Below are 27,281 nucleotides of genomic sequence, written 5' to 3' on the forward strand. Positions count from 1 at the left end.
CGGGTGTTTGAGATTCTCCGTGCTCAGCCAGCCTTAACAGGTGTATATCTGCCTGCCATTTCTCCCTACATGTATCTTGATGCTATGGTCAGTATTCGCTGAATACAGCCTTTGTTTTCCTGATATCATGTTTTTATTCATGCTCTTTTTTTCTTTCTTAGATGCCACCCTTTCATGTCATTGACTCACACATTCAGTCCTCCAACAGAAATGCTCCCACCTTTATGTGAACTTTTTGTGTCTCCCTGCTCTTTCCTTGAAAACAGATGTGTTTTCTTTTCTCTGAACCCTCTGAATTCTGTGCATTTATCTCATGTCAAAGGTAGTATTTCACCTGTTGTTGTTATTGTAGTATTTGTTTTCTCTTCCTAATAATCTCCTTGACAGAAACCATCACTTATTTTTATGTCTTGCAGTTGTGACATATATTCTACCTAACAAATTACTTTTAATGGGACGTGCTTAGGCTCCAAAGGCTCTACATTAAAAAGGATCACAGGATCAAAGGGGTCATCAGAGATAAAGAAACAATCTTCAAACAGTTGCCAAAAGAAAAATAATTTATTGCAAAGGACTGAGAAGCAGAATGGCATCAGACTTCTCCATATTAACACTAGATGCTGGTAGTCAGTAGAAGGCAGAATGGAGGAATTGAAGTCTCTATTAAAAAGGAGGACTTGATTACCTGATATAATGAAACACTGGGAGGAAATTAAAGATATCATCTTAACAAATAGAGAACAAATAGCGAAGGCATTAAGTAACTCCCCCTGGAAATTATCTAAGAAAGGAAAACAATATAGGATGGAGGGTGAGGAGGTGTCTTAAACATAAAAGTTGAGTCCTAGTAACAATAGGAAGTCAGAATAATGTCTAAAATGTATAATACCAGTATAAGAATATTCTTTAGAGATAAGGCAGTAACTCTCAAAGAAATAACTAAAATAGTTAAAAACATAGTTGCCTCCACAGGAGCAGGAGAAGAAAATTGAAGGGATGGGTTTTTAATTTACTCTGTTGGAGGTTGTTTCAAAAACAATTTTGAACATTTTACTTGGATAAAATTAACAAATTTTTAATGAGTCTAAGCCCAAATATTTTCAGAGTAGCTGTTAAAAATAAATAGTGAGTTGGATTATGAAATTTTTAGTGTAAGTGAATGCTTTCATTCAGTATTTTGAGTTAGGTATTAAATCTAATTGTGGCCGAGCTTTTGAGACAGGACTGGGGTAAGCACTGTGTCTCATGTTACTTTCAGCCTTACAGAAAACTCCTGAAGATAGGTCTTGCTTTTACCCATACTAAAAACTGGGGAAATTGCTTTCATACACAATAAGTAATCCAAAGAACACAGGAAGGAAAGGACCAGGACTTGAACTCACCCATGTTCCATGGACCTTTACCCATTCACTGATTGACTCTTACTTAGATAGAGTAGTACTTCAGTTACTTTCCAAGTTAGTTTTAACAGTAAATAAATAGTGTCTCATTGAGGGAGAAAATGGAAAGACTGATACTTGCGTTGAAAAAATATTTGATAATAGTACTTTCCTACTGTACTTGTGATTCAGGCCATGCTTTTTTTTTTTTTTTTTTCCCCCTTAACTCTGATACTTTAAGAAAATGTTTTTCTTAATTACTAAGTGAATAATTTCTCTCACTTGTGATTTAGCTTGCTGATGACTTAATTATTTTTAGGGTACTCAGGGTGTAACTCTTATTTACTCTTGTGCGTATGACGTTTAAAATTTGAAAAATTCTATCCAGGAAGAAAAATAAGTGAAAAATGTATGATGACATTATTCACATGAAAGAGTCCTTTTGTGATTATTTGATGTTACTGTGATCTAATAATGTTATCACTTTTTTTGAGGGCTGTTAACATTGCCATAAAATATTCACTGAAGCGCTTATAAGATAAATCTTTTGATGTCTGTTTGAAAATTAATGACTTCAATTGTATATTAAAAGTTTTTATCTACCATTGCTCATTAGTCTTCCCATAGTTTAGTAGTCAACTTCTAATTATGCATCATGATGTCGGAACAGTGAGATGGGGTGTATTTAATGTAAAATTATTTCATTAGTGAAGATTTCTACTTCTCTAGCTTTTGAGAGTGGTAGTGTTGCCCAGTTGTTACGAGTGTGAACTGTGGAGTCGGTGACCTGGGTGTGAATAACTGTTTCTGCCACTTCCTTGCTGTATAACCTTGGGCATTTTACTTGGTCTTTTCATGCCTCAATTTTCTCATCTGTAAAATTGAGATATTACCTATCTTTCAGAGTTGTTGCAAAGATTAAATGAATTCTTAAAGTGTTTATATAGGAAGCACTATGTAAATACTAGATACATCATGAATTGAATGAAAAAATTTTCATGAACTATTGATATGTAACATGAGTTCATTCATAAAATGTGTCTATATGTGAGTTTATAAAAATTCTGCCTACTTATTGTTTATGTCTAATAGGTAGAACTGTTTTGGGGTATATTTGAATTATTTATTTTTTTTATATTGCTTTTTAATTTTTTAATTTATTTTTGAGAGAGAAAGAGACAGAGCATGAGCAGGGGAGGGGCAGAGAAAGACAGAAACGTAGAATCCGAAGCAGGCTCTGGGTTCCACGCCTTCAGCACAGAGCCTGACGCAGGGCTCGAATTTATGAACCACAAGTTCTTGACCTGAGCCGAAGTCAGCTGCTTAACTAACTGAGCCACTCAGTCACCCCTACATTTGAATTTTTTGAAACATTTCTGTATTATATTATATTATATTATATTATATTATATTATATTATATTATATTATATTATATATTGCAGGAAAAACTGTTTTTGTATCTATCAAAAATTCTTTTTAAACTTTGAAAAAGATGGCATCTAATATTTAGACATGTTTTACCTTTCTTCAACTGTGATCTAGATGTATAAAAATAAATTTAAAGATCGTTTATAGAATATCACCTAGAGTGATCTACAAAAGTGGCCCAAAATTATGATGTATTAAAAAATCTATTAGCTGAGGTCTCCCTTTCTTGAAGATGAGACTAAAGCATGCAGTTGTCACTGAGCAAGTTGATCTTTGCTTTTTAAAGACTCCAGCAAATATCTAAGTAAGTGATTTTCCTGTTGTGAATAATGAAAGATTTGCTATTGGGATTATATTACGTACGTGCAATGTATGGCAGACCGAAGGTTGAGAATTAACTTGTAGGGAATGACGCCCTGCTCATCCGTCACCTTGTTTGGCTTACTGTCCCTTCCTGCTCGCTATTGTGGTCATTCTCATGGCCAAAGCACGTAATGTTCTTGTTTATTAGCACCTTATGCCGTAGTATGTAGGCGCTACAGGCAAGTACCACAGTTGGAAATTCCCTTCTTCTTAATTATACTTCCTCAAAGTTCTTTCTCCCCTTTCTGAGTGATTTTCTACAACAGAGTCTTGGACTCGGACCTTAAGGTCATTTATCTGACCTTCATTTCTGCTTCCATTACTCAACTAAAAAAGTCTTCACTTTTGGTTCCCTGATTGTCATTTAAAATGTAATTTTGTACAGGGGCACCTGGGTGGCTTAGTCGGTTAAGCATCCGACTTCAGCTCAGGTCATGATCTCACGGTCTGTGAATTTGAGCCCCACATCGGGCTCTGTGCTGACAGCTCGGAACCTGGAGCCCGTTTCAGATTCTGTGTCTCCCTCTTTCTCTCTCCTCCCCTGCTCATGCTCTGTCTCTCTCTTCTCAAAAATAAATAAACGTTAAAAAAATTTTTTTTAATAAAAATAAAAAATAAATAAAATGTTATTTTATACAAAGATAAATGAAGTTATCTCTTCCCAGGATTCCCCAGACTCCATTGTTGCATAGTATACCACTACCTTTATTTTCTTTTAACAACTGTTAATCCACATACCAGTAAATCAGCCTCCAGCTCTTCCAAAAATTGATGATTTTTGACACCTTCCTTCAGATGAATTTTATGTATCTTCTACCTTTAGTTAATTCTAATGTATTTAAGTATTTTCTTAAGATTATTATTCTCTAGTTTTTTAAAGCAAGTTGAAAATTTCCCTTAATTTAGCCATTGTATACAGGTATTTTGTTTGATTCTGCCTAAACAATACAATGCCTGAAATTATAGAAAAATCGGTGTATCCTCACCCCCTCAAAGTGTTTTCCAGTAATGAGGCAAAAGTATATATGCAGCTGCTACAGTAGGAAATCAGTCTGCTTGCCATTTTTTTTTCCTGTTCAGAACAAGAATAAAGCATAATAAGGCCCATAATGATTCTTGATAGCAATTATTTATGGGCACAGATTTTACTCTCTGACAGCGCTAAAGTTTACCCAATAAACTAGTGATTTGTAACTGACATTTACAGGTCTGCAGATCTTTAAAAATTTTTTTTTATTGCAATGCATTTAACATATCACAATTCACCCTTGAAAAGTGTACAGTGTGCCTTGTTTTTTAGTGTATTCACAGACTGTGCAACCAGTACCACTGTCGAATTCTGGAAGACTTTTTAATTATTTGCTGTTTTATTTTGATATGACAATTTGATTCTGGTTTCCTTCTTGATAAAACTTAGGGGAAAACAGCTTTTTAATTTAGTGTGCAAAATTTGAAACTGAGTTACTTGCCTGAAATAATAAGGAGCATTGAAGTCAGAATTACATTTCCAAATTGAGCCTCTGAAGTTCCTAGCTGAGTTTTCTGCTTGTGTTTCATCATTTGCTGTTCTTTGGCACATGTCTTGTCTTAAGTTCTTCTTACTTGATTCACAATTAATGGTGAAAATTAATTTATAATTGTAATTCTTACAGTTAATTGTGATCAGCTTTAAGTAATTAGCTGTTGGTCTGTGCTTGTAAACATTTCTGTGTAATTAGCTTTGTTTCCAGTGGCATCATCAGATGTTATTTCACAAAGACAGTACAGTATTTTGTTCTGGCTCAAGTAAACAAATACTTTCTTACTACCAAAGAAGCAACAACGTCAAAGGGGAATAAAAACCAGGCAGGTTCTCTGCTTGCTCTGTATTTGCTCCCTTAAAATACTTTTGATGCTCATTTATTTTTGTTCCATCAGTTCATTGAGTGCTTGTCTTGTGTAAATTATTTCCTGACCAAACTCCTGTAAGAGGAGAAGTTAAAGGGGTCCTAGGTGCATATAATGGTGTGGTTTACACTGGTTGTGTACGGTATGACACTTGTTTACATTTTGTGATTTCAGGAGAAATAAAATTAGATATACCATAGTAGAGAGAAAGAAATCTATTCAGTTCCATTTATTTAGTCAGCAAATATGTATTGAATATCTATGCTTGTGCCAAGCACTGTTCAGGTACTTGGAATATATCAGTGAATAAACAGGCATTGATAAGATGTCTGCCCTGAGGCTTATATTCTCTCATACGGGGGAGATGGGTCAGAAGGAGAAAACGTATGAACGAATTAAGCAGATTATATAGCATGATAGATTTTTCAGTGCTGTGGGAAAACAATAAAAGGAGAGGTTGGGACGGGCAGATTCTAAATTTGAATGGGACAGTCACGGTAACCTCATTGAGATGACATTTGAACAGAGACTTAGAAGAGTTGAGTGTTTCCAAATGTCTGGGGAATAGAGCATTCCAGGCTCTGTTTGACTGCAAAGGGGGAGTAGGAAAATGAGGTGCTAGTAACTGGTGGAGAAAGTGAGGTCAGGGGATTTTTCTTTTTAAAATGTTTGTTAATTTATTTATTGTTGAGAGAGAGAGAGAGAGAGAGAGAGAGCAAGCACAAGTGGGGGAGGGACAAAGAGAGGGGGAGACAATCCCAAGCAGGCTCCAGACTCTGAGCTCCGAGATGTTAGTGCAGAGCCCAGCTGGGGACTGAGACCCACGAGCTGTGAGATCATGACCTGAGCCCAAGTCTGCTGCTTAACCAACTGAGCCACCAAGGTGCCGCAGGGGATTTTTTTTTTTTTTTAAGTGGGAGAAATAAAGCACGTTAGTGGAAATAAGGGTATGCTGATAGGACTCAATATAGCAGAGGCAGAAAAATTGACAGGAGAGGGAAACAAGCATTGTGGGAACAAAGTCTTCATTTGGGGAGTCGAGGGGAAGAAATCTAGTCCATGAATGGGAAATGGTTTTAGAGTGGAACTTGGACATTTAGTATGTAAAGCGGATAGGTATTTTATGTAGGCAGCCCTTTTATATATATATACATATATATGTATATATATGTAACTTTCTCATGTCTGAAGCCTTCATGCTTGTTAAGTCTTAAGAAACAAATGAGAATTTTCATAAAGATGCAGATGACTTTGTTAGTCAAATAAAGCCCGGTTTTCTCTCTCTGTTTTACAGATGTGATCTATGTTATCTGTGATACTGGGACTTTCTGTCTTGCTAATGATAATGACTTAAAGGGTGTCTATTAAATCCTAGCTGAATAAGTTTTTTATAACTGCTTTGAAAAAGCAGTGATTATGGTTTTAAGGTTGGTTGTGTTCTACAGCCACTAGAAAGTGGAGAGAGAAAAGTCATTGCCCTTGAGAAACACTTGTAATCAAGTAGAACTCAGACTTGGGAAGTCTGTCATGACTGCCGGAAGCTGTGTGTCTATTTTTAAGGTTTTGTGCTTTGCTAATACCAAGCTGTATTGGTTTTTCCTACCTTCTGTTACTTTCTGAGTAGCAGTTAAATTACTATAAGTGCCATTTGAAGTATCCTGGTTCTCAGCAGCAAACTTGGAAAATTTGCTTTGTTTCTGCCAGGAGAAAAGTTTTAAGTTACTTGATCATTGAAATCAAATAGTGATATTTCCCATATTGTTCTAAAATGTTTAATCTTATTACAATAGTTTTTTTGGGGTTTTTTAAAAATATTTACGTTGAAGTGTATAAATATAAAGGAGTGACATTTATATCTCCATCCCTTTGGAAAGGCATCGAGACAAATTTAGAATATATTAGATTTATGCCAATCAACCAAATAGATAAATCATGTTTAAGGTTTTAAAATGATTTTTCAGCTTACATTTTTTGTCCGTGAACTTGGTCATTGCTGAGTATCTCAAAAATGTTTTCATCCCCGTAGGTAATCAATATTCGCCATTATTCAATTTTATTTTATAAAAAGAACATACATTGCAGTGGTTTATTTATTTCTTTTTTTAAAACCTTTAAAAATTTCTTTTAAACTTTTTTTTTTTTTTATTTTAGAGAGTGAAAGCAAGCAGGGGAGAGGGGCAGAGAGAGACAGAGAGAATCTTAAGCATACACCACACTCGGCACTGAGACTGACATGGGGCTTGATCCCATGACCCTGGGATCATGACCTGAGCTGAAATCAAGAGTTGGACGCTCAACTGACTGAGCCACTCAGGAGTCCCTGTGTATTCATTTCTTAGTGTCTTTACTTACTCTGAGCATTTTGAGCCATCATTGTCATAATCTTTATTTTCTTTAACACTGATTGTGGGCTTTCTTAGAACCAGATTCAAAGGTAGAATTTTTGTTTGTTTTGTGTGATTTTTTTTTTCTTTTTTAGTTTTCATTTCTACTATACTTTTGTATAACATCACGTGGGTAGTTTTAGATAGTCTCTTTTTCTGTGGACAGGTAACTTCTTTCTAACTTACTAGTCCAATATACAGTGTAAACTGAAAGGAATTTTTAATATAATACAAAATAACAATGTTATACAAAAAAACAACAAAATAACAATATTATACATTTTGTCAGTGCCTAGTTTGTGTATATTTGATATTAAGGATAGCAATTCTGATCTCTTAGCAGATTGTCTTCTCCACCACCCTAACCTCCCCATAAATAAAAATCTTTTTCCCTTTTTTTAAAAAAAATTTTTTTTTTAACGTTTTTATTTATTTTTGGGACAGAGAGAGACAGAGCATGAACAGGGGAGGGGCATAGAGAGAGGGAGACACAGAATCGGAAACAGGCTCCAGGCTCTGAGCCATCAGCCCAGAGTCTGACGCGGGGCTCGAACTCACGGACCGCGAGATCGTGACCTGGCTGAAGTCGGACGCTTAACCGACTGCGCCACCCAGGCGCCCCTCTTTTTCCCTTTTTAAAATTATCTTTGTACTAGGAGTATAACATTTAATATCTTGGGAACTCCCAACTCTTTTGAGAGTAGCATCTACTGTATTTTTGTGTAGTACTGGGATGTTTCATATAGGGCCTTAAGGTTTTTGAGTATTGTGTTCTTTCCAAGAGATTTTTAGGAAAATTATGTGCTTTCTTTTAATGATAACCCTTTTTATTATTCTTTAGAAATTTAGAAAATTATATAAAAATTTAAATTTGCCATTCTGTAGGTTTTTGAAAATGGGATAAGATTTCTGGAACACCTGTATTTATCAGCTTGGTATGCTCATTCTCTGTGAAGATAAATGGAAATATCTTTTTTTTTTTTTTTCTTTTCCTAGACCAGAGGAAGAGTCTTCTTCATCCTCCAGTGATGAAGATGAGGATGATAGGAAACAGATTGATGAGCTACTAGGAAAAGTTGTATGTGTAGATTACGTTAGTTTGGATAAAAAGAAAGCACTGTGGTTTCCTGCATTGGTGAGTAACTTCAGTATAAAAGAGTTTAACTTTCAACTATTTAAGTTCATGAAGAGGACAACTGATAATCTTACTAGCATTTTTCACAAGTACAAAGTGGGGAAATGGTTTTAGCATCATTTAGTTTACACAAATATTACTTTCAAAATTGTCTTTGAGTACCAAGAACTCTTGAAGTCATCCAAGAAAGGCCAAATTTTGGTAATTTTAGAGGCTAGGCATATGAGAGTTCATTATACTTCTCTTTCTATTTTGGGTAGAAAAGTCATAATGCAAATTTTTACAACTCCTAAATTCATCATGCAGAAGATTGCAGAAGAGGAGACTTTCTTTTTCTACTGTTAACTAAAATGATGTCTGTCTATCCTCCTTTTCAGTGAACATGTTTTATATTCTTTATCCTGAGCTCCGTTCAGTGTTTTGCACAAAATAATTGCCCAGTAAATGCCCGTTCTTTCAGTTAAAACTTAACATTGTATCTTATAATTAAAGCTAAAGATGGTAATTATTTGTTTTAATAAATATAAATGCTTTATGATACCTTTGTACCTTTGCATATATCCATCTGTCCATCCAGTATTTATTGGATGCCTGTTGTATGCAGGGACTGTGCTAAGACCTTTACAGGGACTATGAGGCAGGTATTATTATTTATCCTCACTTAGTGATAAGGAAACTGAGTATTGGAAAGTCGAAGTAAGTTGGGTAATAAACTGAAAACTTAAGTGTCAACGTATGAGATCATTTCTTTTTTCCTTAAGCACTAAGATTTCTTTGTAAGAATTTCTTTTGAAAACATTTTTTTTTTTAATGTTTAATTATTTATTTTGAGAGAGGGGTGGAGGAGTGGAGAGAGAGGGAGAAAGAATCCCAAGCAGGCTTCACCCTGTCAGTGGAGAGCCAACACAGGGCTTTATCTTAGGAACAGTGAGATCATGACCTGAGCCAAAAATCAAGAATTGGATGCTTAACCAACTGAACCATACAGGTGCCCCTGAAAACATGTTTTGTTTTGTTTTTTAATGTTTGTTTGTTTGTTTGTTTCTGAGAGAGCATGTGCATGCACGAACTGGGGAGGGGCAAGGAGAGGAGAGAAAGAATCCCAAGCAGGCTCCATGCTGTCAGCGCAGAGCCAGTAACGGGGCTTCGATCCCACAGACGGTGAGATCATGACCTGAGCTGAAAATCAAGAGTTGGACGCTTAACCAACTAAGCCACCCAGGCACCCACAGCCCAGGCTGTGCTAACAACTCAGAGCCTGGAGCCTGCTTTGGATTCTGTGTCTCCCTCTCTCTTTGCCCCTCCCCTGCTCGTGCTCTGTCTCTCTCAAAAATAAATAAACTTAAAAAAAAAAGTTCTCTGTGTCTTTTTCTAAAACAACAGGAATATTAATTTTTTCACTGTTAGTATATTCAGTATTATGATTCTCTCACCATAATTTCTGAATAGTTTTCTTGATGATGGGAAAAATATTTAAGGATTTATGATGTTGAATTGTCAGTAATCTGCTTAGGAACCATCTCATTATCATTTAAAGAATCTTAGAATTATTCATATATGTAATCCTTCCCCCCAAAGTGAGATCTTTTGGACAGTGATGAGTACTTTTTGTCAACTAGGGTATAAACTTGTGTTCTAAATCAAACAATCTTGACATAATAACATAAATAGTATTTGGGTTTCAATTTTTAAAATTAGTTTTTATAAATTGAGTAAATTTTACGAGTATTTCGTAACATCATGCTAGGAAACAGTTGCGTACTCCGAGGACCTGTGAGCAACCTCCATGGGTTTAGCATCTCCCCTGGCCAGGCACTGTGCTGAGCTTGTCAGTATAAACAGTCTCCTTTATTCCTGAGACTGAAGATAAGTGGTATTTACCCCCATTTTAAGAGAAGGAAATCTTAGCTTCCATGACTCATGCAGTTGTCTTTTTCAGTTTCCTTCATGGTTTCTCCTCTAACCAACCTTGAAATGTTGCTGTTCAAGGTTCAGAATATATCACTCTGTATTCTCTTTTGGGTGATCTCATCCCCTTTTATAGCATTGGTTGCAGAGTTAACAAACTGAAATGCCTTAGGGACCAAGAAAAGAACATACATGGGTGAACAGGATGAAATACGGATTATCATTCCTGTGGCAGAATGGAAAGCGATCCCACTTACACACCACCAGCAGCATCGGCCAAAGCTATCATATATGTAATTTTTGAAACCCATGAGAAAGTGTGATTCCTTCAATAGCTCAGTTGGTCAAGTGGAGGACTGCAAAAACCATGAGGAAAAAAAGGTAGATTTTATTCATAGTTTTAGACCTAAGTTTGAGACCCTTAGTATTTAGGCTGTTGACTCCCAAGTTTATATCACAGTTCAGACCTCCATTGTGAGCTCTAGACTTGGGTATCTCTCTATTTAGTATCTCCATTTGGATGTCCTTCAGCCACCTCAAAACTTAATAAATTTAAAACTAAATGTATTCTCTCCTCCCTTCTTCCGAAACTTGGCCCTTCTCCATTGTTTCCTCTCACCGTGAATGACATCATTTGCGCAAGACAGAAACCTGAGCATCCCTCTGCTTGCTCATCTCTTCACTTCCCTAATTATCTCTCATAGTTCTCTTTTCTTTAATTTGCCATTGCCACCACTCTGCAGCCAAGTCACCACCTCTTACCTGGATGTTTTAATTCCATTTTAATAAATAAATAAAAATAATTGTAACTTAATTTTATTTTTATTCTTTTTTTAATGTTTATTTTTGACAGAGAGAGAGAGAGACAGAGCGCGAGCGAGCATGAGTGGGGGAGGGGCAGAGAGACGGGGAGACACAGGATCTGAAACGGGCTCCAGGCTCCGAGCTGTCAGCACAGAGCCTAACACAGGGCTCGAACTCATGGACAGTTGAGATCATGACCTGAGCTGAAGTCAGACACTCAACCAACTGAGCCACCCAGGCGCCCCTATTCTTTTTTTTAAAGTTGGATTTATTTAAATAATCTCTGTGTCCCACATGGGGCTTGAACTCAGAACCCCGAGATCAAAACTCACTTGCTCCTCTGACTGAGCCAGCCAGGCACCGCCTAAGTAATTCTTAACATTATCCTTCCTCAGAGCCTTTCCTTAAAGATTTTAGATTTTATTCTAAGAATTAACCAGAAAATCTGAACCCTTTTCATCTCTCTTAATCACTCCAGGCAGAAAGTTAGCCACACCGCCCTTTTGCTCTCTGGAACAGGGTTCCACTGCTTCCTGTCTCTGACGCTTCCTGTGATTAGTTTCCTCTGCTTGCAGTGCACCCCTTTGCTGCATATACGTGCGTACGTGTACATCCCATGTCAAGCCACCTCCTACTCAGGCTTGAAAGCTGAGCTTAAATGTTGTGCCTTCAAGGAAGTGGTCCTGTGGGGTGCCTGGGTGGCTCAGTCGGTTAAGCGTCCGACTTTGGCTCAGGTCACGATCTTGGAGTTTGTAGGTTTGAGTCCCACATCAGGCTCTGTACTGACAGCTCAGAGCCTGGAGCCTGCTTTGGATTCTGTGTCTGCCTTTCTTTCTGCCCCTCCTCTGCTCGCTCGCTCTCTCTCAAAAATAGATAAACATTAAAAAAAATTTTTTAAAAAGTGGTCCCTGATTACCTACATAAGGACTTAACGCAATAGCAGTTAAATCAGTGTGTACTCTCTTAGTTAGTGCTTGTCTTCCCAACTAGAGTACAAGCTCCGTGTAGGGAGGAGCGGTGACTGTCTGGGCTTCTGTGTTCTCTGGCATCTAGTACAGTACCCTGATGTGGTAGTTAGTATCTATAGCATGATTAGACCAAATATTAAGTATTTACTTCAGAGATTTTTTACATTTATTTTGGGGGAGAGGGAGGGAGAGAGAATCCCAAGCTGGCTCTGCGCTGACAGCACAGAGCCCAACACAGGGTTCAAGCTCACAAACTGCGGAATCATTGCTATGAGCTGAAACCAGGAGTCGGACGCTTAACCAACTGAGCGACCCATGGCAGGCGTCCCTACTGGAGGACTTTTTTGAAATGACAAGGAAGTTTCCTTGGATGCTAATACATAGAGCAGACTTTTTTCTTTTTTTAAAAATGTTTTAATGTTTATTTATGTTCAAATGAGAGGCAGAGTGCAAATGGGGGAGGGGCAGAGAGAGAAGGAAACACAGAATCCGAAGCAGGCTCCAGGCTCCTAGCGGTCAGCCCAGGGCCTGACGTGGGGCTCGAACTTGCGAACTGTGAGATCATGACCTGAGCCGAAGTCAGACGTTCAACCAACTGAGCCACCCAGCCGCCCCATGTAGCAGACTTTCATCAGTGAGTTTATTCACAGTGCTGTCAGTATTTAAGGAATGCCTGGTGCACTGCAGTTGCTGTTACGGAAAATGTGAACTAACTTTTTAAAGATGAAATTAGAACTCACCTGTTTCTAGCTCCTTTCTGACCTGTGGTGAGAATAAATGGCCTTTATGTACCATTGTCATTTTTCAGAGCTAATGAGACTGTCCTTAAAACAAACCTGTCATACTTATTTAGCCCATTTTTCATTGTTCCTGGTGTACATAGTGGGCTGTCTTGGAATTAAAATACTAAAAGTTTATAGGCGTCTTGCATTAGCCTTTAGGAAGGAATGCTTGAACCTCACTTTAAATAGCAGCTGAGGTGACTCCAACTAAAGTAAATCTTCTTCTGTTAGTAGGAAATCTTATGTAGCCTCCAGAAAGGTATCTTCTTTATAACAGTTACTTTTTAGAGTGGGTAGCATTGGGAAGAAATTTTAGTGCCTGTTACGGATATTTAAATGTAAGTAATAAGTGGAACTCATCTCTACCTTTTTTAAGTTAGAGACTGCTCTGATACTTGCTCCCATTTTGGTTTCTGTTCTCCCAGCCATGCTGCAGACCCTCTGGCTTTAGCTCTTTTTTCCACCCCAGCCTCCCCTTTCATTCCAGTGTTCTGTTTCTAACTAGAACTTGGTCCACAGCTTCAGTCGAGCCATGGCCACGCTTCTGGTTTCAACACCAAGCCAGTGCCAGAAACAATGTGGGGAATCAAGAAGGCTGGAAGGATATAGGATGTAAATTTAAAATCATTTGTGTGTATTTTCATGTGTGTGTACCTGTTTACCCTACAAACTAAAATTCGTTTTTAAGCTTTAAGCTGAAACTATCTTTTATTTAAAAAAAATTTTTTTTTAATGTTTATTTTTGAGAGAGAGAGAGAGCGAGAGCCCAAGAGAGGGAGACAGAATCTGAGGCAGGCTCTAGGCTCTGGGCTGTCAGCACAGAGCCTGAGGTGGGGCTTGAACTCCCGAACCAGGAGATCATGACCTGAGCTGAAGTCAGACACTTAACCGACTGAGCCACCCAGGCGCCCCTGAAACTGTCTTTTAAAAGGATTTTAATAATTGATACACAACTGTAAATGTGCTTTTAGTTTTAATAGTTTACACTTTTTTGTTTTTTAAAGGTGGTTTGTCCTGATTGTAGTGATGAAATTGCTGTGAAAAAAGACAATATTCTTGTTCGATCTTTCAAAGATGGTAAATTGTAAGTATAATTCACTGGAGGTTAAAAATATGCTGTTTTTCCAAGTTAGGATAGTAAATGATAATAAATTAATTATTTCCAATGACCTTATGCTTTTACTTTTCATCATACAGAATATTTGGAAGTGTGATCCTTTTTCACATTATCATTTAAGTGGTCTTACAGTATGCCTTACTTGTTTATTTTATTTTTTTCTAAACTCCCAGAGTTTGTCAGTATTTGCCTGTATAGTATAATAGCTGGTGATTTGTTCAGGCACATTTAGATATATCTACTGTATCTAATATTTGATCGCTATATTTATTGATGTCTTTACTATTCTGGAATATTTAATTGAGCCCTAATATTTTTAGTTCTAATGGTTATACTGATACCTGTTGTGTAACATTCAACTTGTATAGTAGCCTGTGGATTAAAATGGGTTACTGCAAATGTATTAAGTGTTCAAGTGATTTTTCATATAGAGCCTTTCTGGAACTGAGTTATGAATTTCTGTGGTTTTTTTTCCCCCTTTAAGAATTATGTGACTAGAAAAGTCATGTATTTTATACTTGGCCTTATTCTGTGCTTATACCTTAAAAGGATCATCACATTTTAAGATTGGTGTTTGGGTTTTCAGGTTCTAGGAAGTGATTTTTAAAAACAATTTATGAAATCCACTTTAACAAAATGGAGATAATCAGGAATTTGAATATTAAAGTTGAATACTGGTTCAATGGTATTAGGAAATTATTGTTAACTTTTAAATGTGTAGTAATGGTATTGCTTATGATTAAAAAAAATTTTTTTTTAATGTTTGTTTTTGAGAGAGACAGAGACAGAATGCGAGTGGGTTGGGGCAGAGAGAGAGGGAGACACAGAATCCGAAGCAGGCTCCAGGCTCTGAGCTGTCAGCACAGAGCCTGACACGGGGCTCGAACTCACGAGCTGTGAGATCATGACCTGAGCCGAAGTCGGATGCTCAATGGACTGAGCCACGCAGGCGCCCCTGTTTATGATTTTTAAAAAGAATTTTCTTTTAAAACTCATGTGAAGTATATCACAAATCAAGTTATATAATATCTCAAATTTCCTTCAAAGTAATCCACATGGGTTGGGAGGAAGTAGGTAGGGGTATAAGTGAAAGTGACTGACTTTATGATTATTGTAGTTGGAGAATGGGTATATGGTGTTTCATTGCACTGTTTTATTCTCTTTTGTATGTATTTGAAATTTTTTGAATAAAAATTAAAAATAGGCTGGCTGACAAATGTATTTGGAATAGTTTTCTGGCGTTTGTAGATTGATGCAGACCAAATGCAGAAGAGCTGAATGATACTGAAGGATGATTTATTATTGTAAAATAGGAGATGAATGTGATACATATGATAGAAATTCTTCCAGTTGCTTACATCTGACTCCCTCCCTCCTTATGATTGGGGAGTTCCATAAAAGACTAAGTTATATATTAGAAGTTTGCTTGTGAGCCTAGAATCCAGCTTAAAAACAGTTCTTAGAAGAACATTTATAGTATAAACAAGTACATTTTCTTCCAGTCTTAAATTCAGTAATTTCTTGTGATTATTCCAAGACAATGGCAAATTCTTACTATTTGACTTCTTTTTTTATTGGATTGATCCTGCCATCAAAGTATTTTCATTTACTATTATGTTCATTAGCCTCCCTGTTTTCAGTGTTACATTTAGCCAGGGACTCCTGATATTTGAGAATATCTTGTTTGAAAAACACCTCTCAAGGTGGGGTCCTTCTGTAGATGATGACCTATTTCAACATTCTGCTTAGCATTTTATTTGGGACTTGCAGCACTGTGCAATCACTTTCATTGTAAATGTTAATGTTTTCATATTTTTAATATTTTTCTGTAGTGTGTAATTCAACTCTTAATTTCTGTTGTGTTTTTTGTGGCTTTTTTTTTCTTTAAAATTAAAAAAAAAATAATGTAGTACTTCAGTGCCAAGAAAGGATGTCCATGAAATTACTAGTGACTCTGCACCAAAGCCTGATGCGATATTAAAACAAGGTAAGGATAATCTTGGAATAGTTTATGGTTAACTTAACAACTGCTGAAGTGTTTTTGAAGATCAAACTTTCTTTTGCTCTTTAAAAAATGTATTTTGGGGGCATTTGGGTGGCTTAGTCAGTTAAGCATCTGACTTTGGCTTGGGTCATGATCTTGTGGTTCATGAGTTTGAGCCCCGTGTTGGGCTCTGTGCTGGCAGCTCAGAGCCTGGAGCCTGCTTTGGATTCTGTGCCTCCCCCCTCACACACACACACACACACACACACACACACACACACACTCTCTCTCTCTCTCTCTCTCTCTCTCTCTCTCTCTCTCTCTCTCCCCCCCCTCTCTTTTTCTCTCAAAAATCAATGAACATTAAAATAAACAAATAAATAAAATAAAAATAATATTTTTTATAATCCTGTCTTTGAAGTTATAGTTGGTTCTGTGTGAATTATACTTTTGTAAACCTAGGTGTCTTTTGTTACTATAGGGTTTCTTTTTTCTTTCTTAGCTTATAGTCAGGGGCAGTAATCTAAAAGTGGCAAAGAACTATATTACCAGCTAATTACTATAGCCTTTCTTTTGCCTAGTAAATAAAATACTAGTTCCTAAGGATGGTAGAAACAGAAGTCAAAAGTAGTTTTGATTTGGCATGTCTCATAGTGTAACAATAGTCATATTTTATTGAGGAATATATCATAATTGCATTTTTTGCTTGGTTTTTAGCTTTGTAAATAACTTTATTTTCCTTTCACCCATATTCATCAAATCTAATAGTATGCTATGTAGACTGGTTAAAAATCACCAAGAATTTGAGTTTATTTCCATGTATTATAAACTGAAAATAACTGTGTCTAGCTAATTTTAGTTTAAGCTGATTATTACTTTAATTTTAATTCAGGTTTAACTAGAAATGAAGCTAATGTGTATTTATAGAATATCTTCAGCTATAACGTATGTTCATTACAGCGGCTTTGATATATGATGCTGATTCATAGTCATTTGTTGGACAAATGATCAGAAATGTACCAGTCTTAAAGTTGTTTTTACTAGGCATGTTTAGTTTTTGTGTAAAAGAAGAAAACTGTTCTTTGTTTGAACCTAAGTCCCCTTCAGTAGCAGCAGTTCGCCGTCTATAAAATGGGTGCCTGATGCTTCGGATGGTTGGGTTTGAAATGAGTTACTACAGTGCGCAGTGCCTGGCACGTAGCAGACACTTCACAGATGTCAGTGGTGTTAGCACAGTAGTTTTACTTTTTTTTTTTTTTAATCTTTTTTACTACTATTAGACAAATCAGTTGTCTTAATTTCTCCAGTTCACCTAGTTTATGGTCCTCTTTCCAGCCTTTGATCAGGCACTTGAATTTCACAAAAGTAGAACGATTCCTGCTAACTGGAAGACTGAACTGAAAGAAGATAGTTCTAGCAGTGAAGCAGAGGAAGAAGAAGAGGAGGAAGATGATGAAAAAGAAAAGGAAGATAATAGCAGTGAAGAAGAGGTAATTGAAAATGGTTGATGTCTCCTAAAATTAGAAATAACACTTCAGTTTCCTTTGTGAGTTAGGATTTGGCATGAAGTCGTCAATCACTTAAGTATTTTTAGTGTTAGAGATATTTCATAATAAAACTGTGTTGTGATATCCGCCATAACCAGGTAGTTTGCTTGCTTACTTAAAATAGAAATATAGTCTTGTGAAATTGAAAATACTAAATACAGTTATTTCAGTAATCTCAAAAATGTTTCTTAATGATGATGTGCTTTTTCTGGTTTATCAGATAATAAGGGAAATACACACCTAACGTAGCAAATCTCTATTTTCATGTGCCTTTTCATCATCCTGTGGACCACTGTCACCTGGTACAGTGTTTTCATCTGCATATTTTATTGAAATACCTAGAGAAGTATAAAATACATCTTCCATCTAGTATTAGAAGAATAGTCAGCAAAAAGGATTAATACCTTTAATACCTCTTTGATTCAGAAAAACATAAATAATTACGTCTAACACAGATGAGTGGCTAGTTCTAATTAGATCATAAATAAGTCATCTGTGAATTTGTATGGATCTAGTAGGTGAAGTGTTAGATTTTATTATAACTGGTACTTTAGATCTAGCAGTGATAAGTACCAACAAAAGCTGTCCATGGTATTACTAGTGACATTGTACCACTGTACTCTTCAGTGGTTTGTTGAACGATTTCATAAAAGTTACAGGTGAATGGTGTAGGTAGTGAAGGCTGTATATTTGACCTTGAAGTGAATTGGAGTGAATGTTTTCAGGAAACTAAGTAAGTTAATCTCAATATGTAATATTTTCGGTAAGTGCTGAAATTCTGCCATTTAATTGTAATAAACAACTATTCATGAAATAGGATTGTTTCAGAGTTTATGTTTTATGACCTAGTGATCTGTGATGACAATGTGTAGTGTAAAAGTTTCTCAGCTTCAGCCTTCTCCCCCTCCCGCTTTTTGTTTAAAATGCTAAAATGAACAAGCAGTCCTTTGCTTCAAACTTTCCCAGTAGCTTCTTAGCACCTTAAAAGTCAAGCTTCACTTACAGAACTTCTTTTACAATCCAGTCCTGCCTTTTTACCACTTCTCTTGGTGTACCTTGCCATTTTGAACTTGATGCTGTGGCGATATTAAATTACATACCTTGCCTCTTCCCAGCCTGTACACATACCAGTACCTCTGCCTACAGTGCTCTTGCCTTTCCTCCCCCAGTTAGCCTGGCAAACTCCCGTTCAGTTTCAAAACCCTACTAACACGATCCCTCTGTAAAGGGAAACCTGTGCAGCATCACCTCCCTCACCTCAGGAAAGTTAATCGCTCCATTTGCTTAATTACTCCCTTTCCTTGTGCATGTTTTTATCATTTACACACACGCACGTGCACTTATTGTCAGTTTTCTCCCCTGTAAGCTCCTCAGGGGTTCGGTGTTCCCTGTGCTCCTACTCAGAGTGTCTCATAATGTATAACTTGTAAATATATGATGATCAATAAATATTAGTTACTAAAATTTTTATTGCTTAGATTTGTGTTTTAGAAATGTTTTGGTGAAAGCAAATCTGGTTTCCAGTTAATCATTTTCTTTTACATTAAATACAAACTTCACTAAATTTTGGGGACAGGAATAAGTTTGGCAGTTTATGAAAGCCAAATATTGTATCAGGGGGCATTTAAGATCATATCTAGAAAATAGGTTTCCTTAGATTTGTATCTGACTGCCTTACTAAAACCCACCTTCTGTGGACCATGTTTAAACTGAGAAGTGTAGGTTTTTACATAAAGAAATTAATAATTGTCATTTATTCTTCTCTGCTCAACTGGCAAACTTAATAGTTTATCAACATGGATTTTTGTTTCTTGTTTTTACCTTGCCTTCCTTTGCTCTGCTAGCTTTTAAAATAAAGGGGCAGATGTCAAAACAATGGCATTAGACACATGATTTTTAAAGTAAAATGATATATTTAGGTTTATTTAGACTGTCAGTTGAAAAGTATGGTCTGGAGTGTTACTGTCAGAAATACATTGGTTTCAGCCAGAGTAACTGCAGGTCCTAGGTGTACGTTTGGAATCACTTTCTTCACAGTTACTCCCGATCATGTGCTCTAACGGCAGGCTCCATCGCTCACTTTTCTTTTATCTGAGTCAGCACCTAGCACAGTGCCTACGCTCGCTGGTGCTCGCTAAATGGTTTGTTGAATGGATGATAGTCACTGAATCGACGAGTTCCTCCATCTCACCTACTACCCTGCTCCTTGCAGGTCGCTTCAGGACCAGCTCCCTACTGCCACAGCCCCTGGCCACAGCAGCAAGAAGCTAGTCCCTCCCTTGTAATTGATAAATCGGGGAACTATTTTATTACTTGAAGATTTCCCTAAGTTTGAATCTTCAGGTATTGTAGATCAAGTTCGTTCCCCACTTTACTGATTTTGTTAGCTTGAAGTGCTGCACAGTGGGGCTGTATATCATGAAGGATACTTGGAGTTACAGCTAAGGGGACCCACACGCGTATAGTTCTGGAGGAGCAACAAGATAGTCTGTTGTGATGTGAAACCCTGACCCAATTTAATATAAGTGAGAGTAGGTCTTCTTGAGCCTGTGGCCCTGACTTAAAGAGTAGATAGATCTCTGATATGGGAAAAAGCTCATGAACCATCTTGCTAGTCTTATCTCGTACTACTTATATGAGAATTTACATTTGGGATTATCGCTGTTGAGATACCTTTTAAGGCATATTCCTTTGGAAAGCATAAAATGTCTAGACTTGCCTGGTTTTGAACATCTTAGTGTTAAGAAATAATTTTTACTTGGTAAAATGTCTTTGAAATATTTTAGTAAATGTTAGTCTTTGCTTTTAGTAGGAAATCTTGTGTTATTATGATGTTTAATTGAGGAAAATAACATTCTATTCTTCTGTGACTAAAATTAGGAAGAAATAGAACCATTTCCAGAAGAAAGGGAGAACTTTCTTCAGCAGTTGTACAAATTTATGGAGGATAGAGGTGAGTTTTATTTTTAAATGTGCTACCTGTACAACAATAACCATGAATAAAAAAACCATGAAGAATTCTGTTCATTAAGCTTCATATCACTAATAATCATGGCTGCCTTACTGCCTGCCAGCATCACCAGCACCTGGCATAGTACCTGGCATATAGTACATGGGAGGAGGAATTTGACAGTATTTTGATGGATATTATGGCCATGGACCCATATGGCCTGCATTCTGTTCTGCCTATCTGCCCTCCATCCATGGGTTCCCAAAGAACTCTTACGACTAGGGAGCAGTAGCTGAATGGTAATCATAGTACCATTTTATTTGTACCTACATAGATTCCTCTAGTAAAAAGACTTCCTCTCTAGAATCACTGTTGGATATACCTTGGATGTGTATGTTTGTGTGTGTTTGTGTATGTGTGCATGTGAGTGAGAGAGAGAGCCAGAGAGAAACCATACTCCCGAGTCTTCTTGTGACCCAACCACACAGAACGAAGCAGAGAATTAAACCATCCAGAGAGAGTCAGACATAGAGAAAGGTGGCAGAGTCTCAGGGTGAGCCTTGGCTTAGTCTTTTGAATCTGCCTGGTGTTGTTAAAGAAATACAAGAATCGAGGGAAAGAGGTATGGATGTTCACCTTTCGTTTTCGGTAGTGACCTCGTCCTCTGGTAACTGTGGCTTTGTCACTCTCTTGGTAATCTGCTGTTCAGAGTATAGTGTCTCCTTTCCTGGGAAGATGCCAGGAAGGGAGTAGGGAGAGGCAGAAAGCTTTCTAGCTTGAGAAGGACAAAATGAATGAATAATATTTGGAAGTGCCACTGTACTTTGGGAGTTATTTGGGGGGGGGATTAATATTTTTTTAAATCCTCATTTGTACTGTTGATATGTAGAAGTTGGCTGTCTTTTGCTCTCGTAAGTGATAGTGGCTGCCATAATGTAGGTATCTTTATTGTTTGATATAAAATGTCCTTGCTTTCTGTATTTTTTTTTTTTTTTATAATTTTTTTTTCAACGTTTATTTATTTTTGGGACAGAGAGAGACAGAGCATGAACGGGGGAGGGGCAGAGAGAGAGGGAGACACAGAATCGGAAACAGGCTCCAGGCTCCGAGCCATCAGCCCAGAGCCCGACGCGGGGCTCGAACTCACGGACCGCGAGATCGTGACCTGGCTGAAGTCGGACGCTTAACCGACTGCGCCACCCAGGCGCCCCTGTATTATTTTTTTTGTATGAATGAGGGTTGGCCTAAGAAGGTAGGTGATTTCTTAGGCTTTTGTATAAGGCAAATAAAAAAGCGAAGGGGTGCCTGGGTGGCTCCATTGGTTGAGTGTCCGATTCTTGATTTTGGCTCAGGTCGTGATCTCACAGTTGGTGAGATCTGGCCCCACGTTGGGCTCTGTGCCGACAGTGTGGAACCTGCTTGGGATTCTCTTGCTCCCTCCCTCTCTGCCCCTCCCCCGCTCGTGAGCCTGCTTTTTCAAAATAAATTTTACAAACTTTAAAAATTTTTTGTTTTGTTGATATTTTATTTTGGTTTATTTGTTATTCTTTGTTCATCAAGGAAATGAAAATGGAGTGAAATCATACAAGGTTTCAAAAATCTGGTATGAGAAATTTTTAAAAAGGAAATGGGCTTAAGTGGTAGACATGTTTTTGATTAACAAGGGATTTTTTTTTCTCTTATACATATACTTTGCACTGTATATATTCAGTGGTAATATCTGAATCTTTTGTAGTTTTAAATAATAAATGCAGCATGGTTATAGTAAATTTTGTGTTTTCTTTAATAGGCACACCTATTAACAAACGGCCCGTACTTGGCTATCGAAATTTGAACCTCTTTAAGTTATTCAGACTTGTACACAAGCTTGGAGGATTTGATAATGTAAGTATTACAGTCAAAAGTGAAACGTGTTTTTCATGCAACATGTTTTCTTTTTTAAAAATTACCTAAAATTGTCTAATAAAAACCTAATAGTAGAAGGAGAAGAAGATGTAAGGCACAAGTTAGAAACAGAAACAGCTAGCTTCCTCAACCAAATTTAAATTTAATTAAAGAGCTTTTCAAACGAGCTTCCCGATTTACTGTTAAGTTTGTCAGACTTTCATAAACCATCTGTGTATGTGTGAGTCACAGCACAACTATATTGGTAGAAGTTCTTCCTGTGTCTCTTTTCCACTACACTGTAAGGTCCTTGAGAGTAGGGATCTCTTTTAATATTCTTTATTCTTAATCTCTTCCATGGTGTGTGATGCGCGCGCACACACACACACACACACACACACACACACACACACACACATTTATGTATAGAAACATGCAGAAAAATCTTTGTTGAACTGAAGAAATTATCTTAAGGTTGCCATGATGTGTGGTGTCCATCCAATTAAGATTATTTGGGCGGGGGGAGTATTGTGTAGAAGAAAATGCTTTACTAAGATCCTTAGAACTACTTTGATTTATTAAATTTACAGGTTTTATGGGAACTAATACATTACTTAAAAATTTTGATGTGTCTCTTCATTACAAATTTTCATTTAGAAACCTGAATATTCTCTTATTTACTCTGCCAGGTTTAATTTAAAAATCAGGGGTGCCTGGGTGGCGCAGTCGGTTAAGCGTCCGACTTCAGCCAGGTCACGATCTCGCGGTCCGTGAGTTCGAGCCCCACGTCAGGCTCTGGGCTGATGGCTCAGAGCCTGGAGCCTGTTTCCGATTCTGTGTCTCCCTCTCTCTCTGCCCCTCCCCCGTTCATGCTCTGTCTCTCTCTGTCCCAAAAATAAATAAACGTTGAAAAAAAAAAATTAAAAAAAAAATAAAAAAAATAAATAAAAATCAAAAGGCCTAATAGCGCAACATTTGTAATTTTCTGAGATTTGTTAGAATACTAAAACTTACTTTAAAAGATTGTTGTAAACTAAATTTTTTATTTAGAATTTATTAAGCTATTTTTCATTCCTTTGAGACTAGAACCAGTACATATAAACATATATTTCCATATGCTACATTAGTCAAAATTTTATTATATTCCCACCTTTTAATTGGGGAGTTTTCATTTTACTTTGTCTGCTAGATTGAAAGCGGAGCTGTTTGGAAACAAGTCTACCAGGATCTTGGAATCCCTGTCTTAAATTCAGCTGCAGGATACAACGTTAAATGTGCTTATAAAAAGTAAGTCATTGTACTTGATATACCGACATTCAATATTTTACCTAGAAAACAGGAGGCTAATTATTTCTTCTAAGAAATTAGAAATTTTTACTAATCACTTTATAATAGCATGTTCTGCAGTATTTTCTGTGAATACTAGATCTATGAGATATTCTGTAAAGAAAGTTTTTGTGGCTAAGAAAATTTGGAAAGTACTGTGTAGAGACTAAAAACCTCTTTTTAAAGTGTTAAAGGGGCACCTGGGTGGCTCAGTCGGTTTAGCGTCTGATCTCAGCTCAGGTCATGATCTCGAGGTTCATGAGTTTGAGCCCCGTGTTGGGCTCTGTGCTGACAGCTCAGAGCCTGGAGCCTGCTTCGGATTCTGTGTCTCCCTCTCTCTGCCTCTGTCTGTCTCTCTCCCTCTCTCTCACTCAAAATAAGTAAATAAATAAACATTAAAAAAAATAAAGTGTTGGGGCACCTGGGTGGCGCAGTCGGTTAAGCGTCCGACTTCAGCCAGGTCACGATCTCGCGGTCCGTGAGTTCCAGCCCCGCGTCGGGCTCTGGGCTGATGGCTCAGAGCCTGGAGCCTGTTTCCGATTCTGTGTCTCCCTCTCTCTCTGCCCCTTGCCCGTTCATGCTCTGTCTCTCTCTGTCCCAAAAATAAACAAACTTTGGAAAAAAAAAAAATAAATAAAGTGTTAAAAAGTCCAGGATTGAATCCTGGTCCTGCCAGTTATTAGCTTTTGTGCCCCTTGGACCATTTATTTGTTCTCTTAAGCTTCAGTTTCCTCATTTGTAAAATGGGATTCTAGTGCTTGCCTCGTAAGATTATTCTGATGATTAAATGAGATTTCACATGAACTAAGAGGACTAGTGCTTGGCATATCAGAAGTGCTCATGGGGTGTCTGGGTGGCTCAGTCAGCTGAGCATCTGACTCTTGAATTTGACTCAGGTCAGGATCTCATGATTCATGAGGTCGAGCCCCACATTGGGCTCTGTGCTGGACAGTGCAGAGCCTGCTTGGGATTCATCTCTCTCTCTCTCTCTCTCTCTCTCTCTCTCTCTCTCTCTCTCTCTCTCCAAAATAAAAAAAAAAAAAAAGTGCTCAAAAAGTTGATGCTATACTAATACTTTTAATAGCTATTGTTGTTACAGTGACTTTATTTAAGATACTGTTTTTTTACTTTTGGCATAGTTTTTTTGTGACTTTGGTTTTTTTTGAAAAATGTTTCTATTTGGGTTAAAGAGAATGGGAAGAACTGAACTAGAATAAATTAGAATATTAATATGACTCAATATTTGAGAACTTAAAAGAAATAAACACCTTTTAAAAACCACCACTCTGTAGTAATAATTTGAAATGTTTTCCCAAATGTAATTTCTCTTCACGTTTCCAGATATTTATATGGTTTTGAGGAGTACTGTAGGTCGGCCAATATTGAATTTCAAATGGCATTGCCAGAGAAGGTTGTTAACAAGCCATGTAAGGAGTGTGAAAATGTAAAAGAAATCAAAGTTAAGGAAGAAAATGAACCAGAAATCAAAGAAATAAAGATTGAAGAGGAGGAGAATATAATACCAAAAGAAGAAAAGCCTACTGATGATGATACTGAAAGAAAAGAAAATATTAAACCCTCTCTGGTAAATCAGATACTGTTCATAGTGCTGTGCCTTCTTTGGTACATTGTCTACACTGTCTGTAACATTTTCATGGTTAACTTATTATAAAATGTTATACTTAATTTTTTGAGCGTTTTCCTCGTTAAGTGCTATTTTTGTATTTAAAATAGTTGTTCGCTGTTTTTGCTTAGTGTGTTAGGAATGGCAGGAGTATCTTAAAATAGCTAACGCGTTTCTCAATATTAGTATTGGTTGGTACCGCCTTTTGCTAACAATTAGATCATGGAATTAGGTTGACAGTTTTTACTTTTGTTGGTTTAGTTCCTCTGATTTTTTTCTAGGGAAGTAAAAAGAATTTATTAGAATCTATACCTACACAGTCCGATCAGGAAAAAGAAGTTAACATGAAAAAAACAGAAGAAAATGAGAATCTGGAGGACAAAGATGAGGAGACAACTGGGGTAGATGAGTCCCTCAGCATAAAGGTAGAAGCTGAAGAAGAAAAAGCAAAATCTGGGTAAGAAATTTGTTTTTGGTTAAGATGCATTTTTTGGCTGAATGAATTCTTGTAATTTGCCCTTTGTGTGTGTGCGTGTTTGAACCTAAATTTGACAAAATATAGTGTAATTGAGTGGTTTGCATTTAGTATGTAAGTGCCATTTGCCTCCTTCAGAGACCCTACTAATGCAAATTTGTAGCAAAAGATCATGTTTTTGATCCATTCTTCTTGCTCTCATCATGGAAATTTATGAAATTTTGAGCTAGAAAAATACTTCTTACTACATTAAGCTCTGCTGAATAACCAGATAATAGAAATTTGGGAAGATGGCTTTCTGTATGTAATGTTTTCTAGATGGTATGTTGGCTCTAGATTTTAAGAATTGTGTTAATTTCTTAAGCAAAAAATAAGAATGGAAAAGTGCTAATAATTAGCTTTCACAAGGCCTGGATTGTTATATTGTGTTTTCTGTGACAGTAGTAATTCCTCATTTTGGTCAGTTTGGAATGATGAACTGTTTATTCAGCAATGTAATTTATGCACTGCCAGTGGACCCCTGGATTTTGTAGATGATCTTTGGCATCTAGTCATCGCTGAGGTTTAAAAAAACCCTACACATCCCCATCGTCAATGATCCGTTTAAATAAGTACAACCAAATGTTTTTGATCATTTTAGTGGTTTCTGAAATTTGGCCACAGCATGCACATAGGCAGGGAAGGGAAGCAAAATATGCTTTGCAAATTTAGGGAAAGGTACTTGTTTAGTATACCTTGTTATATATCTTTGTGTGCAAATGTCTATATCAAGTACTCCTTACTGCTGTTGGTGATTATTTCAGCTATTAAGAAACTTAGTAAGTATGTAGCTTTTTGCCTAAAATCTCTTGATTATTTTAGTGTCTTCTGAAATTTTGGCTGCAGCATACAGATAAACATGGGAGGAGAAACCTGGGTTTAGATGAATATAGTCTAAGTGTTTTTTCATTATACTTGGTTATAGTCCTGTGTGCACGTGTATATTTCAAGGTACTCCTTGCTGTTGCTGGAGACTATTTCAACTCCTAAGAAACTTAGTAAGGATTCAGCTTTTTGTCTAAAAATCTGATCTTTAAATTTGCATGTATTTCTGGAATATCTGCTGTGTGGGAGGCATTGTGATAAGCCTGTGTTTTCTCTTTGTCACTAATAATGATCTTATTTTTTCAAGTTGGTGTTTCAATTTATTTTCTGGTGTAAACTATATATTGTAGGTTTTAAAAAATTCTTCAACTCTATGGCTTTTTAATTTACTACATATATTTATTAATGTATCATACTACAAACTGAAATTTTCCTAGCCCGACAGCACTAATTTGGTAGTGTTATGTGTT

General features: G+C 36.9%; 1 protein-coding gene across 4 annotated transcripts in view; it reads left to right on the top strand.

The window, feature by feature from the left end:
• Positions 1 to 27,281, top strand: part of ARID4B (AT-rich interaction domain 4B) — a 153,955-nt gene that overhangs the window by 83,798 nt on the left and 42,876 nt on the right. For all 4 annotated transcript variants that reach the window (XM_023240382.2, XM_011287214.4, XM_019814300.3 and 1 more), the window contains exons 8-16: positions 8,440 to 8,578; positions 14,045 to 14,124; positions 16,068 to 16,144; positions 17,477 to 17,631; positions 20,569 to 20,641; positions 22,428 to 22,522; positions 23,712 to 23,809; positions 25,190 to 25,433; positions 25,754 to 25,929. In XM_023240382.2, the coding sequence (XP_023096150.1) occupies positions 8,440 to 8,578; positions 14,045 to 14,124; positions 16,068 to 16,144; positions 17,477 to 17,631; positions 20,569 to 20,641; positions 22,428 to 22,522; positions 23,712 to 23,809; positions 25,190 to 25,433; positions 25,754 to 25,929 (1,137 nt within the window). The remainder of the gene's footprint in view (positions 1 to 8,439; positions 8,579 to 14,044; positions 14,125 to 16,067; positions 16,145 to 17,476; positions 17,632 to 20,568; positions 20,642 to 22,427; positions 22,523 to 23,711; positions 23,810 to 25,189; positions 25,434 to 25,753; positions 25,930 to 27,281) is intronic.

The sequence above is a fragment of the Felis catus genome, chromosome D2 (genome assembly GCF_018350175.1).
Source record: "Felis catus isolate Fca126 chromosome D2, F.catus_Fca126_mat1.0, whole genome shotgun sequence".
Classification (NCBI taxonomy): Eukaryota; Metazoa; Chordata; class Mammalia; order Carnivora; family Felidae; genus Felis; species Felis catus.